This window comes from Sminthopsis crassicaudata, chromosome 2, assembly GCF_048593235.1.
Source record: "Sminthopsis crassicaudata isolate SCR6 chromosome 2, ASM4859323v1, whole genome shotgun sequence".
NCBI classification, from domain to species: domain Eukaryota; kingdom Metazoa; phylum Chordata; class Mammalia; order Dasyuromorphia; family Dasyuridae; genus Sminthopsis; species Sminthopsis crassicaudata.
In genome coordinates this window covers 363,816,174-363,832,834 of record NC_133618.1, presented here as the reverse complement: position 1 = coordinate 363,832,834, position 16,661 = coordinate 363,816,174, and the positions used below count along the sequence as shown (strand labels likewise).

The window sequence follows — 16,661 nt, the reverse complement described above, 5'->3', positions numbered from 1 at the left end:
TTGTAAATGAGATGCCTCCAGAAGGTAAATGCATTTAGGATTACTAGAGTCAGACACTTTAAATGTCATCAGATATCTCAGTGTATTAGTGGGGATATTTGCACTTTTCATGAGGAGTCATCTTTAAAAATAAAGCAAAGGCTTCATTCTTTGACGTTGGTAATTTAACCCATCTCCCGTATTTATATCTCCTTAGAAGTATAGTGTCTAAAGTTAGGGAAGGAGTGATACACAGTATAGGTCCTGCATTCTTTTCTAGGATCAGACCACATCTGGAATTTTATATCTAGTTCAAAATGGGATGTATTAGAGAGACATTGACAAACTGGAAGAAAATTTGAGGAAGACATCATAATTATAAAAGGACTCAGAAACTATTTCATGCTAAAATTATTTGAAGATAGCCTAAAGGAGTATGGAAAGAAGTAATAAATCTAAAGAAGAGAAAAGTTTGAGGAGACTTCATATAGTTGAAAAGCTATCATATAGAATGAGATTTCTTAAACTTTTTGCACTTGTGACCCTTTTTCACCTAAGAAATTTTTACATAAATTTTTTATTTTTTTACATTTTTAATGTAATTTTAAATTTTTTACATAAAAGTATATTAAATAGATATAAAAATGAAACATTTACTTATAACCATAAATTTATTTTTTTAAATTTTAGTATACATGTAATTTTTATCACTTATTAAAAACAAAAATAAATTTGCATAGTAATGAAATGTGTTTTCTTATTTTTGCATAAAGAATTAAATCTAAAAGAATTGTAGGTATTTGGCCTGGAAAAGAAAAGACATGGGGAATACCTGATTGCAGTCTTCAAATGTTTGAGGGACTATCAAGTGAAAAAAGAATTAGACTTTTGTGCTCAGATAGAAATTACAGAGGATATGAGAAAATTTCCTGACAATAAGAACTATCCACCAAAAGCAGAGTGGGTCATCTTGGGAGGTAATACATTCCCCTTCACTAAATAAAGGTCTTCACAAGGAATCTGGGTGACTACTTGGGAATATTGTAGATAGAATTGCTATAAGATGGCTTCTGAGGTCTCTTGCAACTCTTAAGATTTTGCAATTTTGTAATATCCTGGAGTTTAATGGATTCTAACCTCTTTACAAGGTTATTGTGAAGGGCAAATAAGATAATATTCTTAAAATACTATATTAATGCCACCTGTGACTATTCTGTTGGACTTCAGATGGAAGAACTTGGACAAAGAGGTTGAGGAAGAAATAGACCAGCTCAAAAAAGAGGAAAAATTTCCTAACAATTAGAGATCCAAAAATATACTGCATTGATTCAGAGGTAGATAGTGAGTTCCCTGTCATCAAAGGTCTTTTAAGCAATAGCTAGATAAATATTTTCCAGGAATGGTATTAACAGGATTTATGATTTGAATGTGGATTAAACTTATTGACATCTGTATACAGACCCTTCCATCTCTGTGATTCAGCAACATTTCTAAGCTTCCATATCCCTTCCAAACTATTTTTAAAAATTTATTTTAATAATATATTTTTTTAAATTACATGTAAAGATAGTTTTTCATTTTTGTAAAAATTCCAGTTTTTTTTTCTTCTTCCTTCCCTTAACTCTCCCCTCTCCAAAACATCAAGCAATCTGATATAGATTATACATGTACAATCATTTTATTTATTTATTTTTAATTAATTAATTTTTTTTTTTATATACAAAACATATGCATGGGTAATTTTTCAACATTGACCCTTGCAAAAACTTGTTCCAGCTTTTCCCCTCCTTCCCCCAACCCCCTCCCCTAGATGGCAGGTAGTCCCATACATGTTAAATATATTAAAGTATATGTTAAATACAATATATATGTACAATCATTTTAAACATACTTCCATATGAGCCACATCAGGAAAGAAAAATCTGGAAAAGGGGGAGGGAACACAAGAAAAAAAAAAAAACAAAAAGGTGAAAATAGTATGTCTTGATACATATTCAGTTTACATGGTTCTTATTCTGGATGCAGGTGGCATTTTCTATCCAAAGTCTTTTGGAATTGTCTTGTATCACTGTATTGTTGAGAAAAGCTAAGTCTCTTGTAGTTGGTTATCACACAATCTTGTTCCTGTGTACAATGTTTTCCTGGTTCTGTTCACTTCTGTCTTTCCAGGCTTTTCTGAAATCAGCTTGCTGATAGTTTCTTTTAGAACAATAATATTCCATTAAATTCATATATCATAACTTATTTAGCCATTCACTAATTAATGAACATCCCCTCAATTTCCAATTCCTTGCTACCATGAAAAGAGCTGTTACAACATTTTTTTTTTGCATACATAGGTCCTTTTCCCTCTTTTATGAGCTCTTTGAAATATAGACCCAGTAAGACACTGCTGAATCAGAGTTCAGCACAGTTTGATAGCCCTTTGGCCTAGTTCCAGATTGCTTTCTAAAATGTTTGGATCAGTTCACAACTCCCACAGTGCATTTGCATGCCAATTTTCCCACATTCCCTCCAACATTTAGCATTATCTTTTCCTGACATCATAGCCAATCTGATACCTCAGAGCTGTTTTAATTTGCATTTTTCTGATCAATAGTGATTTAGGACATATTTTCATATGACTATAAGTGGCTTTAATTTCTTTATCTGAAAATTATTTGTTCATATTCTTTGAACATTTATCAATTGGGGAATGACATGTATTCTTATCAATTTAACTAAATAGAAATGAGGCCTTTATCAGAAATACTAACTGGAAAAATGGTTTCTCAAATTTCTGTTTCCCTAATAATCTTAACTGCATTGGTTTCATTTGTGCCAAAACCCAAACTAATTTTTTTTTTAAAGAACATATAAAACCAAGCAGAACTTCCTTGTGGGTGAAAAGTTTGGTGATAAAGATTTTGGTTTAAGGCAATGCTGGCATTTTAGATAGCATCAATACTAGTCAGTGCAAGTCTTATTTTTAGTGTGATTTCTTAAAACAGAACAACCTAAACTACGTAAAGCAGTAGATAAAGTTGTGGATTTAGAAAACTAATTTCAAATCGTGCCTCATACATATAATAGCTTTATGGCCCTGGGCAAGTCACTTGTCCTTAGTTTCCTCATCTATAAAATAGGGATAAAAGTACCAGGGTTGTTGTGAGTATAAAACAAGAAAGTATTTATAAAGCACTTGAGAAATGTTAAAACATTTGAGGTTTTAAAGGGGCTAGCTGTTAATACTTTTTATTAATAATCTCAAGTTTAATGAAATTTAATTGCCTTCTAATCAATTTTCTAAAATCTTGTCCTTTATTGCCTTAGTTATACTTATTTTCCTTTTGAAATCTCTGATTTCCTACATTGGCTGATGTTTTGTAGAGTTTTTTTAAAACTATACCACCACTTTGAGAGTGACCAGGGACTGCAAAAATAATGGCTTTCTAAAAGGAATAGTCTATCCATTCCTTCATCTCAAAGAAGAGAGAAGACCTAAAATCTCTCAAAAGGCAAAAAATCAGCAAGAATACTTGAGGGGAGGCTGTGAGGAGAGTTCCAGAAGAATGTCCTTAATCATTTGTCAGCTTTGATAAAGTATGCAATATTCCTAAGAGTTCACCATTCCTTTTAAATTAAAAACACAGTCTTTTCTGTTGGCATATAAAGGCCTTCTAATTTAGCTTTTAGCTTACTCTGTAAAGTTGATTATATATTTCTTTGATTCACGTATACTTTAATGTCTGTCACTCACTTTTATATTTCCCTTATAGAGGAGTCAATCACAGGGTGGACACTTAGGCTTGAGGAATTCTATTCATCCCTGAAAGAGAGAATTTAGAATTCAAAATTTAGCATGGAATAAGGGACAGCTCCAAGAACAGCTTAGCTGAGTTCAAGTTACCCCTGTGAGATATATATATATATATATATATATATATATAGGTTATGAGGTCCTGTAAAAGTCAACTTACCTTTTCAGTGCTTTAAAGCCACTTGATTTTCAGTGTTCTAGGCAGTGCTCTAAGACTAAGAGATACAGAGGAAGTGCTAGCATATATTGGTGGAGGGAGTTTCCTCAATAATATTGAAATCACAATTGCATTGAAATCAATAATATTGAAATTTCCCCATGAATTATTTTACTAAAGTTGAGAGTTATATCTAAGGGTAAAGGAATATTATCGTTCTTTAAGAAATGATGAGTAGGCAGATTTCAGAAAAAACTGGACTTAAATGAACTGATATTGAGTGAAGTGAGCAGAACAAGGAGAACATTGTACACAGAAACATCAACATTATGTAATGATCAACTTTGATAGACTTAGGTCTTCTCAGCAATACAATAAGACAATTCCAGGGACTCGTGTTGGAAAATGCTATTCACATCAAGAGAAAGATGGAGTCTGAATGCTGGTTGGAAAATTCTTTTTTCATTTTTTGTTTTGTTTTTTTTCTTTCTCATTGTTTTCCCTTTTATTTTGATGCTTTTTTCACAACATGATGAATGTAGAAATATGTTTAATATGATTGTACATGTATAACCTATATCAGATTCCTTGATATGTTGGGGTCGGGAAAGGGGAAGAAAGGAGGTAGAAAAAGTGGAAATTAAAGTCTTATAAAAATAAATGTTGAAAACTTTTTATATGTAATTGGAAAAAAATAAAATACTATTAAGTGGGAAAAAATTTAAAATAAAACATCTTTGGAAATTTAAAAAAATAAAGAGTTATATCACTTTATGAGGAAATAAAAGTAAAATAATTTGAGGAGAAATGGAAATTTTAAGTTCCATGATGTGCCCCTATTCAGAATTCCCTATCAGTTGCAAAGATCACTAGTAATTATTCATTTCCTCAAAGAGAGAGAATAAATTGGTTGGGGATATAGCCCAGTAGTACACACTTTCTTTGCTGGAGATTAACCTTGAGCAGTTCAGCATAATGAAAATGCTTGTGTGTCTTCCACTGCTGGCTCTCTGTACAGGCTGTTCTTACGGGATTGCAACAGGAAACCCAGTGACGGGACTGGTCTCAGAAACTCTATCTTTAATCACAGCTCACCGAACTTTGCTGATAGGCAATGGGGTAATTTTCAATTTATTTAACAGATTCTTTTTAAAATGTGTCATAATTTTGGTGTTTTGCTTACCATTTATTGTTGATATTATGATGAAATAATATTGCTAGTAACAAGTGTCAAAAACTCAAAAGATAACTATTGTTATGCTTTTATTTTTAGACTCTCAGGATTTCAATACCTGATCCAAAAAATGTAAGTGAAATTATGGTCACAGAATAACAATTGCATCTATAAACAAGTATCATATTTATATAATGTAAAACAGCAATTACTATCTGGAGCTAAGTATTCTGGGTATCTTCTATATTTTGCTTCTTTATTTACAGTTTTAGGATTATGAAGAAAAACTTTTTGGTAATTCTTTGTAATTGAGAGGCAGCCTCTTCGAATTTGTCTTGGAATTAAAAAGCTCAAGTTACAAAAACAACTCTGATAGTCACTGAGTGACAATGGACAAATTAGTTAACCTCTGAGCTTTAATTTTCTGATCTGTAAGTAGAGAAAATATTTGTTTTATCTACTATGAGGAACGCATTTTGTAAAACTTTAAAAACAATATACAAGTATTAGTTATAATTATCATTCCGAATAGCTGTTGAAAAATAGAATGGATTGCCTCATGAGATGAGTGTCAGGGATATCACACAGAAAATACTTGCATGGCATTATATAGCTAACTAAGCCAGGCACTTTTAACTGAGATTCTCTGATTGGGGGGGGGGGTGAGGTGTGTGTGTGTGTGTGTGTGTGTGTGTGTGTGTGTGTGTGTGTGTGTGTATGAGACCAAGAGAGACAGAGACAGAGAATGACAGAGTATATGCATGTGCATCTTTCTTTGTATTCTCATTACTTAGCACAGTACTAATAACTTACTATGATATAGCAGCAAATTATAAACACTTATTGATCAATTAATTGATATTTTTCTAAAATATTTACCCATATATTGATAGTTGATAGTATTAGTCATTCAGATCTATGCGTTTCATACAAATATGCATCTTAATTTAATCATGACAATCTAATTGAATTGAATTCTCATATAATTATATCAAAATTGTAAAATGTACATTTCCAGTGGTCTATGTGTTAGTTATAATATGAGAAGTGAACTTAGCAAACTTCTGGGGAACTATAAGCATGCTGTCAGGGCCAAACAAAGCAGATTCAGTATTTTAAAATAAATATTTACCTCTTGTTTACCTCTTGCTTTCTAGCATCCACTGTGTATTGAAGAAATCTTCCAGGGAATAGAAACACTAAAGAACCAAACTGCTGAAGACAATGTGGTAGAAAGAATTTTTCAAAACTTTTCTTCTCTAAAAGAACACATTACTACCAAAGAAGTAAGTTGTAAGGATCAATGATATTTTATATGATTGTGGTTTGAGAAGGGACAGCCTCTAACACTGGCATTTGTTCCTTTTTCAGAAACAATGTGGGGGAGAAAGAAGAAAAGTAGAGCAGTTCTTGGACTACCTGGAAGAGTTTCTTCAAACAGTAAATACTGAGTGGACAGTAGAAAGTTAAAAATGAAAAGGGAGGCTGGGATGGACTGATTTGGGGGAGTTAAATGAGCCTTGCCTGACTGGGATGAAGGACATACTGGCAGCTTTTACAAAACAAATGAGACTTTTTTGTTGTCACAAACATTTTCTGCAAAACAGAATATCTTAATTTTTACTGATACTTTCTGATTTCTTCATCATATATTCAAATATTAGTTTTGTCCAACTGGACTTTTGGAAATTCTGGAAATGAATTGATTCTTCTAAAAATAATGCTGTCAAGAGATACCCAAATGATGCCTTCTGACCCAGTTGTGATTTACTGACTGGCAATTTTATCTGTCTCCTTTCTGCTCCCAAATGCAGCTCTTGATGTTTATTTCTATTTGGTGTTTACTTCATAGCTAGTATAAGCAATGACAGCAACCTTGGCTCAAGATTGTGTGGCATTGGTGGTTTCAAGAAATTACATGGTTATACTTTATTTATTTACTTTGATATGTTTAAAATGTAGGGCCATTTGGGCCTTTCCTGTTTAATTGTGGACTTGTTACTCTCTGAGCTTCAGTGTTTTTATATGTAAAACAACAGAGTTGTAATGTAAACTCAAATAACATTAAAAAGCAATGCTATGTACATAGTCGCAATGACTAATCTTCCAGAGAAGAGATGAGGAAAACTTTTCTCTTTCTTTAGAGAGGTAGGGGACAATAGGTATGGTATTTTTATACACTGTCAGAAGTGACCAATGTATTGGTTATTTTTGCTTAACTTTATTACAAAAGAAGATTCACTGGCCAGGTGTAAGTATATCCAAAAGGAAAAAAGGATCAGTATAGCTTTTTTTTTTTTTTAAATTAGAGGTTTAGAATAAATAGAAATCAAGTACTGCATATATTTACCCTATTCTACATATCTAAATCCCTTGATATCATCCCTACACCTTCTCCACTCTCTGATGAAAAATTGAACCTATTCCTCACCAAGGCCAAACCTTCTGCTTACTGTTTATAGTTAAGTGTTCTGAGCATCTTCTATATTTTATTTCTCCTTTATTGGTTTTAGGATTATAAAGAAGAAGGTCCTAGTAATTTTTCTTTTTAAAATTTATTTTATTTTTTATTTATGGAACAAAAACAGTTCTATAATAATATAATAAAAATAATAATTGCACATGAAACTGAAAATCTATCATGTACAACTTGCTATTCCTTTCAAATATATAATAAAGTTATTTTATATTTTTTTCATTTTTTTCTTCCCTTCCCACTGTTCTACTCTGAGAGGCCGCCTAATATAGTGGAAAGATCACTTATTTTGGAATAAGAAAACTTAATTCCATTCCCAAATCTGGATTCCATCCTAATTTTCAATCTGTCCCTATTTTCTGATCCCTAGCTTAAAAACAAAACAAAAAAATCACTTATCACCAGATCCTGTCATCCACTCTAGCTGTCATACTGTTTTTCCTCCTTCTTTCTCAGCCAGATTTCTAAAGAATATTTGCATTATTTGCCTCCACTTTCTCTTAATTCACTTCTTAGTTCTTTGCAAAGAAATAGGGCTACTATTTCTCATCACTCAAATCAAAATCACTCTCTCTGAAGTTAACAAAAATTTCTTAATGACAAAATATAATAATCTTTTCTCAGTCCTTGTCTTTTCTTTAAATTTTTTTGGGGGTGTGAGACAATTGGGGTTAAATGACTTGCTCAGGATCACACGGAAATGTTAAATGGCTGAGCCTGGGTTTGAACTCAGGTCCCTCTGACTTAAGGACTAGTGCTCTATCAACTACATCATTTAACTGTCTCCAGTCCTCGTCTTTTTTTCGCCATTGTGTCTTCTCTGGGTTTTCATGACAGCCTTTTCCTGTACCTCTTTTCCTGTCTGTCCACTCATGTGTATCGCCTTGTAACTGGCCTCGTCTGAGCCTAGATCACTTAAAATGAAGCATCCAGGTGGAAAGAGGCAAGGACTTGTTTCTGGGAGGGACATATGTTCCTCTAACATAGGTGGAAGCAGTCTTTTTCCACTAGCTACATAGCTGGAAAAAAAGTGTGTCTTTCAAACAACCAGAATGGGATAGTATCCTCTCTTTCTGTAATATTCAGAGAGTAAAGGTCCCTTCACTTGAAGCTTAGGCAACATTCACTGAGTTGGATGTGGGGGAAGAACTATTTTCCCCACTTCCTTTTCTGGTCTCAAGAATCAGGCTTGGTAGTATTTCTGTTGTGTTTGTCCTTTCCATTTGTAGGCTCAGAAACTCAAGTCGTAATAGGATACAGGTTTTGCTCCATTGAATCAATTCAGGATCTCCTCAATACATATCTTTATTGCTATTAAATCTCCTTCTGGTAACTTGTTATTCCTAGCTTTTTCTATGTGATCAGTTAAATCTTTTTTTTTTCCTGGCTCTACATTTCTTCAATGATATTCTATATAACAATTCTGGGTAATTCGTTATTTGTAATGTTCACACCTATCATGCACTTCTCTATTGCCTTCTGAGAAATTCTCCATTTCAGCTCTGGGATAGTAGTATATGACTAAAAATCTTATGATATCACTGGAAGTTTATTGATGTTAAGAAACAGACTGTAGGGGAGATTAGATGGTGCAGTGGGTAGAGCACCAGCCCTGCTCAGGAGGACCTGAGTTCAAATCTGGTCCCGGACACTTAACTAGCTGTGTGACCCTGGGCAAGTCAGTTAATCCCAATTGCCTCAGCAAAAAAAGAGAGAGAGTATAATAAATTATTATTGTGTTATAAGAAAAATATGATAAATCACACAGTCCTGGGAAGATTCATGAACTAATGCAAAGTGAAGCAAAGAAAACCAAAAAAACCAAACCAAAACAAAAACCCAGTATGCATAATTACAGCAATGTTCATAAGGATAAGAGCAAAATGATAAAAATTGAATGTTATGAAATTATAATGACAAAACTGGGCCCCAAAGAAGAGATACCTAGGGTCAGCTAGGTGGCGAAATGGATAGAGTACCAGTCCTGAATTCAGGAGGACCCAAGTTCAAATCTGGTCTCAGACACTTAACACTTCCTGGCTGTGTGACCCTGGGCAAGTCACTTAATCCCAGCCTCAGAAAAAAGGAAAAAAAAAAAAAAAAGAAGAGATACCTTCTCCCTTTTTTTTTTTTTTTCAGAGACAGTAGATGTGGAATACTGCAAGTATCCTTTTTTAAAATATGGCAGGTCGATTTTTTCTATTTTTTTCCTCTTTGTTTTAAGTATATGGTATTTTTGGAGGAATACTGGGAAATGCATGGAAAAAAATAGCAGTCAAAAACTTTTTTTTTTTTTTTTTTTTTAAGGTAGGCCCTTATTTCATGGAGAATTTTGGAATCTTAAAAAAAAAAAAAAAAAGCAGCACTATTTTTGAAGGGTAATCCGGATCATGTTCTTCCAACTGTTGAATTCTGGGTCTAGCTTAATCTCTATAAGTCTGTCTAAGGTACTGATTATTGAACTTGATATTTGTATGAACAATGGACATTCTTCATTTCAGCCCTCACTGATGTATATCTATCCTTTTACTTTTCTCTTTTGTCCACTAACTGTTTATCCACTAACGATATGAAACTTTTTCTCTTCTTTCAAGTCTCCTACCTGTAAGGGTCAAAAGAGAACCTTCCCCCCCACACCTCGCTTCTCACACAGTGAAACAAGGAAGTCAATTTTGATGTCTGAGGCACTCGGACGTGATCTCTACAGCTAATAAGGACCACCTCAGGAACAGGAATTCTAGCCTCATTGAGAACACATCATCAACGGGTACATCTCCTTTTATTGGCTGTGTGTGTGTGACTTCATAGAACCAATATAAGTAGTGGGGGACAGGAAGTAGGAGGAGTGCAGGAATATTGTGGCCAGGGATCTCTGAAGGCCTGGGGTTAGGAAAGACTGGCAGTCAGTAACCTCTGTACACCTATTCAGAATGTGCCTTTCTTATCAGAGGACTTCAGAGTTCATTGAAAAGTTGAGTTCATCCCTTTCCCATTAATTCTACATTTTTACTCATCCTACTTCTCTACCTCCTTTTGTCCCCTCCCCTATTTTCTCCTTCTTCACTCTGAGTTTGGAGGAATATGTGGACCTTGTTCTTGTGATCGTTTTCAGTCCAAAATTTCAGATTACATCTGTATTTTCTTTCTTGTATGGGAATTTCACATTCCATACCAAACTCATCTCCTAAGGCTAATTACCTTGCTAGATGTTAGAAAGAATGGGCTAAAAGATCCAAGAATAAACTCTATCTAAAGTCTTCACTGTACCAAATAACTCAAAAGAATAATTCATCCCAGAATTATAATTTCAGAAAAAACTCATGAACTCAATATTTACTGAGAAGCTTCAGCTGATAGTTTTTGTTAAAGAAACAAGACAATTCTAAAATTTACAACTTAAGTGATAACTAAATCATTTTGAGCAAAAACTTCACAAAGTAAGCACATGTCCAGTAGAGCTAACAGAATTTTAAAACATGCCTCATAACGTTCTATAATTGCACAATATACAATTTAGAAAGCAACATAACACCCTAAATGTATTTCATCCAATTAGGAAATAGAAATATGTGACTCAATTTTTGCTTATAATCAAATTAAATATAGATTTAAATTTCCAGTAGTAATTCTTCAATATTTGCACATGGGTTTCTAAAATCTTATACCAGAATAAACAAGTTCACAATTTTAGCATGCATTAGTTAATAATAATTGTCTCATACAATTTCAGAATCAGAATTCCAATTTAAACACACGCAACCCAAACTTAAGGTGTCAGAAAACTGCTCTTTCAAGTCCATCTCTCCAATTCAACCCTCTGCAGTTAGGATTGAAAGGAAAGAGGGTGTAAGATGGCTGAGCCAATAACCACACCCTTTTACACCTATCCACACACAGCCACACGTTCACATACAGACAAAGGAAGGGGACATGCAGCTTACCCATTTCTAGAGCAAGGGTTGTAAGAAAAGCTGTAAGAAATTGGTGGAATTTAGAACTCTGGGGAAGAGCAGCAAAGAATTTTGGATCCAGGAAGCTTGTAGCTTAGTTATTTGCCTACCTTCCATGCCAGAAATGTTGAGGACTTGTATCAGAGATGATGGGATACCAGTGTAAAACTCCAGAAGAATCCAGGTTAGCCAGGACAGATTCCACAAGCCTTTCTAAGGGAGAGAAGCATGGAAAGTCCCACAGAGCTTTTTCTTTCTGCAGATGTTTGGCAAATTTTTCAGGCCTGCAGAAGGCTTTTAGTTTAGTTTTAGTTCTATAATTCCACAAATAACTATTACTTATCAATTACTGTTTCATAGCAAATGTATTTCCCTTTTGAGTCAATTAAGAAGAAACAAGTCATTTAGTACCAACTTTATGATTAGTCTCAAAAACCCCGGAATCACTAAAATGTTTTAGCAGTTCCTTAATTTTAATTAAATTAACTTCTATAGGCACAAAATGGCCAGTTATAAATTTACAGAAATATGTCAGGTTTTTCTTTTTGATATAAAAATTAAAATCTTTCCCTAAAAAGGGACCTGTATGTGCCAAAATTTTTGTGGCAGCCCTTTTTGAAGTGGCTAGAAACTGGAAACAGAGTGGATGCCCATCAATTGGAGAATGGCTGAATAAATTATGGTATATGAATGTTATGGAATATTATTGCTCTGTAAGAAATGACCAGCAGGATGAATACAGAGAGGCTTGGAGAGACTTACATCAACTGATGCTGAGTGAAATGATCAGAACTAGGAGATCTTTATACACTTCAACAACAATACTATATGAGGATGTATTCTGATGGAAGTGGATATCTTCAACATAGAGAAGATCTAATTCAGTTCCAGTTGATCAATGATGGACAGAATCAGCTACACCCAGAGAAGGAACACTGGGAAATGAGTGTAAACTGTTTGCACTACTGTCTTTCTACCCGGGTTACTTTTATCTTCGGAATCCAATTCATATCGTGCAACAAGAAATTTGGTTTTACACACATATATTGTATCTAGGATATATGGTAACACATTTAACATGTATGGGATTGCCTGTCATCTAGGGCGGGGAGTAGAGGGAGAGAGGGGAAAATTTGGAAAAGTGAATACAAGGGATAATGTTGTAAAAAAATTATCCATACATATGTACTGTCAAAAAATTATAATTATAAAATTAATTTTAAAAAAATCTTTCCCTAACTCAGAATTAGTCCTTAAGGCCTAGAAGGCCTTCAGGTTTGAGAAGTAGGGGCTCAAAAAAAAATTCATCCACAATCCTTCTTCTCTTGGCTGAGAGTTACCTAAAAGCTATTTGTATAAATAATTTTAAAGAGAATTCAGGTCTTAAAAGGGAATATCTCTGGATCAAAGAGATTTTCTTAACAAGCACAAATAATTCTCCCTGCCAGTAGCCACCTTTGATGAGAAGATCATAGTCCCAATCCCCAGTAGTTGAATCCCACAATCCCAGTGTCCCAGAAAAAGAAGGGTTTATGCAAAATGAAATGATTTATGTGAGTCATGCCCCAAATAAATCCAACCAATAGCACCCCAGTTTGCTATTGGGTTACCCTGTGCCCCAGGATAGAAACTAGGCTTTCCTGGTGACCTGCTACTCCAGAGCAATGGGACTTAAAATGAAGGGGGACCCCTTTGGGCAAAGGAGAAGGCTAGTTTGTTTCAGACTAGACTCAGAAGGAGGGTTAGCATATTAGCAATACTAAAATTTAGCACTTAGAAATTCTAATAGCCTACAAAGTGGTAAAAGAGAATTAAGGAAGATAAGTTAAAGTGGGGGTTTTCTTGGAGACAAAGAAGGAGCAAAAAGATTTTACTTGCTCCACAATCCTTGGCTAGACAATAGATCCTGAGCTATGACCCATATTTACCACTCCAAGTGCCTGTTTTACCTCTTCATTTTGTCTGTAATCTCTTCTCCTAAATAAATTCCCTTTGGGATTGAAAATAGGCAATGTGAATTTTTCACATGTTTATTTTGAATGAGGGATTGCTACCCTGACATTATTGAGGTCCAAAAGGAGACCCCAAAAATTGGGGTCACAGAATGATGTCTCAAGGTATTTAAAAAGAATTTGCAGGCTTGACCCCATCTCCAAGTCAAGGGGCAAAGTTTATTGTAATTGTAACCAATTGAAGTGGGCTAAGTTCCAAAAAGATTTAGCAAAGAATCAGGAAAAAGAAAATAAATGTATAGGACAAAGTTAGACCAGAGCTTCCATGTTACTTATTTGCTAATTTTATGGCTTAGGGTAGGTTTGAGGGGTGGTCTATCACCTATTGTCCCAGGAACTGTAAGGTACAAACTGCTTTTGGGCTAATCTTTGCTATTGAGCCGTGGTAACTAACTTTGTATCCCTGACAATGGATGAACTCTGTAAAAATTGTGTAAAATAATCACTGAAACCATGTCTCCTTTGATCTGCAAAAGAAGAGAGATCAGGGACCCCCAGGCTCCAAAGAGTCTAGAAAGAAGACACATCCTCCCAGGGTAGATAAGCAGCATTATTCAAGGGCAAATCAACTCCCACTGATCTTTTGGGGAGTCACATCCTCATTTATGAAATTCTAAAACCTTCAAAATAATTTTAATTCAATTGAGAAATCCTGGTCTGATTATCAATTCAAATGTCCCCCAGATTTGCCCATAAAACAGGTCTTTGCCTATCATTCTTTACAAATTTTCTTCATTAAGAAACATGCCCACTAAGAGAAAGTCTCTTAGTAAAAAATAAAGCCTCTTTTTTTTTTTTTTTTTTTTTTTTTTTTTTTTTTTTTTTTGCCACAGACTTTGGGGTTAGTGAATTCTTTTGCCTCTGAACGTGTATCTCTGAGCAGAAGGGATCTCATTCATTCACACATCATCACCCTATGATGTCATCAAATATTAGTTTCAGTTCATCTTGTAATGATGGAGAAACTGAGGCAAGATAGAGATTAAAGAGTTTTTAATATTTTATTTGAAAGGGAGAGATTGTGCTGGGGGCATGTTGCCCCCAGGGCTGATGTCTCAAAACCATCCAGCTGGGAATGTAAGGTTCCCATGAAATATATATGCACATGTGGCTCCAAGTGACTGGTGTAGAAGGCAGGGGCAGAATCAAAGCATATTTGGTTCTGACAGGGTGGAGGGAGGCATGGGACATTATGATAAGTTGGGATCAAGAAAAACAATGACATTCTGATAAGTATGGAAGGTCTGGGGTCATGATGTCTAAGGTAGAAGATCTTTCTCCTTATCTGGATTAAACATTTACAATTTATAATCTTAGCATAGCCAGCCCTAAATTATATCAGTTCTAATGATCAGGAGGGAAGAGTGGTGTTGCAACCAGGGGTTTGAGGCATAACAATTAGGAACTGATGCAGAACAATTTAAGGGAAACTGAAGCAGGACAATTAGAATGGAACTGTGGCACAACAATCTCTGCAATACTCCAACCCCCAAAACCCCACTTTCTAGACATTACTTAACAAATATTCCAGGATTTGGCCCCTAAATTTTTAGAGTTGGTTCCTTCTGTTCAGGGACCCCAAACTCACTTTTCAAAATATTTCTTTAGCAAATTAAGAGAGTAGGAAATTATGAGGTCCTGAATGGTGAGTGTGGTAGGCAGAGAGAAACTGAAGAATTTTTAAAAATTATTCCCTAGAGTAGGCAGGAAGAAAACTCTGATAATTGAGATTAATTTAGTTCCTGGTCCCAACGGTGATAATCCAGTCAAAAATCCAAATTATGTCAAGTCTCTAGACTGAATTCTTCCTCATAAGACAACTTATAGCCCATGACATAGTGAATGCCCTCATTTGGGTCAGTCCACTATGGCACTCTGCCTTGTGGTGTCTTTCCCCTTCCCCCATGCCGCAGGGTAAATCCCCTAGCTCCACTTTGCTTCCCAACCCCATTTCTTCTCCTTATAGCTAACTAACTCTTCTGGGGAGCTGAGTCCCTTTCAGGAATTCAGGTGTTGGCCAGGTAGCCTGCCTCAACCTCATAAAGGGGCTCCCTTTATACTTGTAATTGTGAGTTCCACTGAGGAACTTGTCTTTCATATGTTCTCTCACTCTTTTATGTTCCTGGTGTCTATGTATCTCTTCATTTTTGTCTATAACCAATTCCCCTAAATATATCCACAAATAAATTGTGAATTCTTCACATGACTGATCCCCAACTTTTGGTGCTTGCCATCATTTGATGTCAAACTGCACATCATAGATCACATCACTGAGAACTCAAATGAAGAAATGATTCAAAAAAAAAAAAAAAGAAAGAAAGAAACGATTCAAAGAGAGGATATTTACTAGTCCCTAACATGCTCAGTCAGCACTACTTCAACCAGGATTTACCACTCTGGTAGTAGCTTATCCTGGCTGGTACAGTCAGATGGCAGTAACTAGCTACAACAAAATTAAGCCAGAGAATTGAGGGCACTGGAACAGATTTTGGGGTGTGTGTGTGTGTGTGTGTGTGTGTGTGTGTGAGAGAGAGAGAGAGAGAGAGAGAGAGAGAGAGAGAGAGAGAGAGAGAGAGAGAGAGAGAGAGGGAGGGAGGGAGGGAGGAGAGAGAGAAAGCTGGGTCCTATTCTGCATCCCCCAGAAGTTAGTTGGTGAAGAATCTGTGATAGGGTGAATAAGATCCCACCCCAGGTCCTATTTAGCTATATGGGCGATAAGTTGGAATATTAATAGGAAAGAGCCTGAATTACTGAATCATTTACTAAACAATCAGGAATTGGACCCAATTGAACGCTCTCTAACATTAAAAGAAAACACTGCTTTTATACAAGCAAAACATTAATATTGAAGACAGGATGCATAGAAACAACTTATGGTTTATAAACATAATAGGTTAAAGAATAAAACTAAACATCATAATACAAGAACTAATCAAAGAAAACTCACAACAAATTCTGTAAGTGACTTTGAGAGAAGACCTTCAAATACAAAAGAAAAAAAAATTGAATCACAGGAGACTTTAACTTTCAGAAGCCACAGGAGGAAAATGTCAGATGTGTTGAGAAGAGCAAAGAAGCTCTAGATGTAACCCAAGGAAATTTACTCTGCATCTA

At 34.9% G+C, this 16,661-nt stretch overlaps 1 protein-coding gene across 1 annotated transcript; it reads left to right on the top strand.

Annotated features, from left to right (window-relative positions):
* Positions 1 to 4,888: 4,888 nt before the first annotated feature.
* On the top strand, positions 4,889 to 7,676 carry IL5 (interleukin 5). The gene is made up of 4 exons (XM_074285141.1): positions 4,889 to 5,054; positions 5,209 to 5,241; positions 6,267 to 6,395; positions 6,481 to 7,676. Exons 1-4 carry the CDS (start codon positions 4,911 to 4,913, stop codon positions 6,577 to 6,579), a joined length of 405 nt encoding a protein of 134 aa, XP_074141242.1. The 5' UTR covers positions 4,889 to 4,910; the 3' UTR covers positions 6,580 to 7,676.
* The last annotated feature ends 8,985 nt before the right edge of the window (positions 7,677 to 16,661 follow it).

What these genes read in the sequence shown, in the direction of transcription:
- IL5 (XM_074285141.1), top strand. Translation starts at nt 4,911, where the DNA reads ATGAAAATGCTTGTGTGTCTTCCACTGCTGGCTCTCTGTACAGGCTGT. An exon ending in CTTTGCTGATAGGCAATGGG is followed by an intron (nt 5,055 to 5,208) that starts GTAATTTTCAAT and finishes TTTTATTTTTAG; the next exon opens with ACTCTCAGGATTTCAATACC. An exon ending in CAATACCTGATCCAAAAAAT is followed by an intron (nt 5,242 to 6,266) that starts GTAAGTGAAATT and finishes CTTGCTTTCTAG; the next exon opens with CATCCACTGTGTATTGAAGA.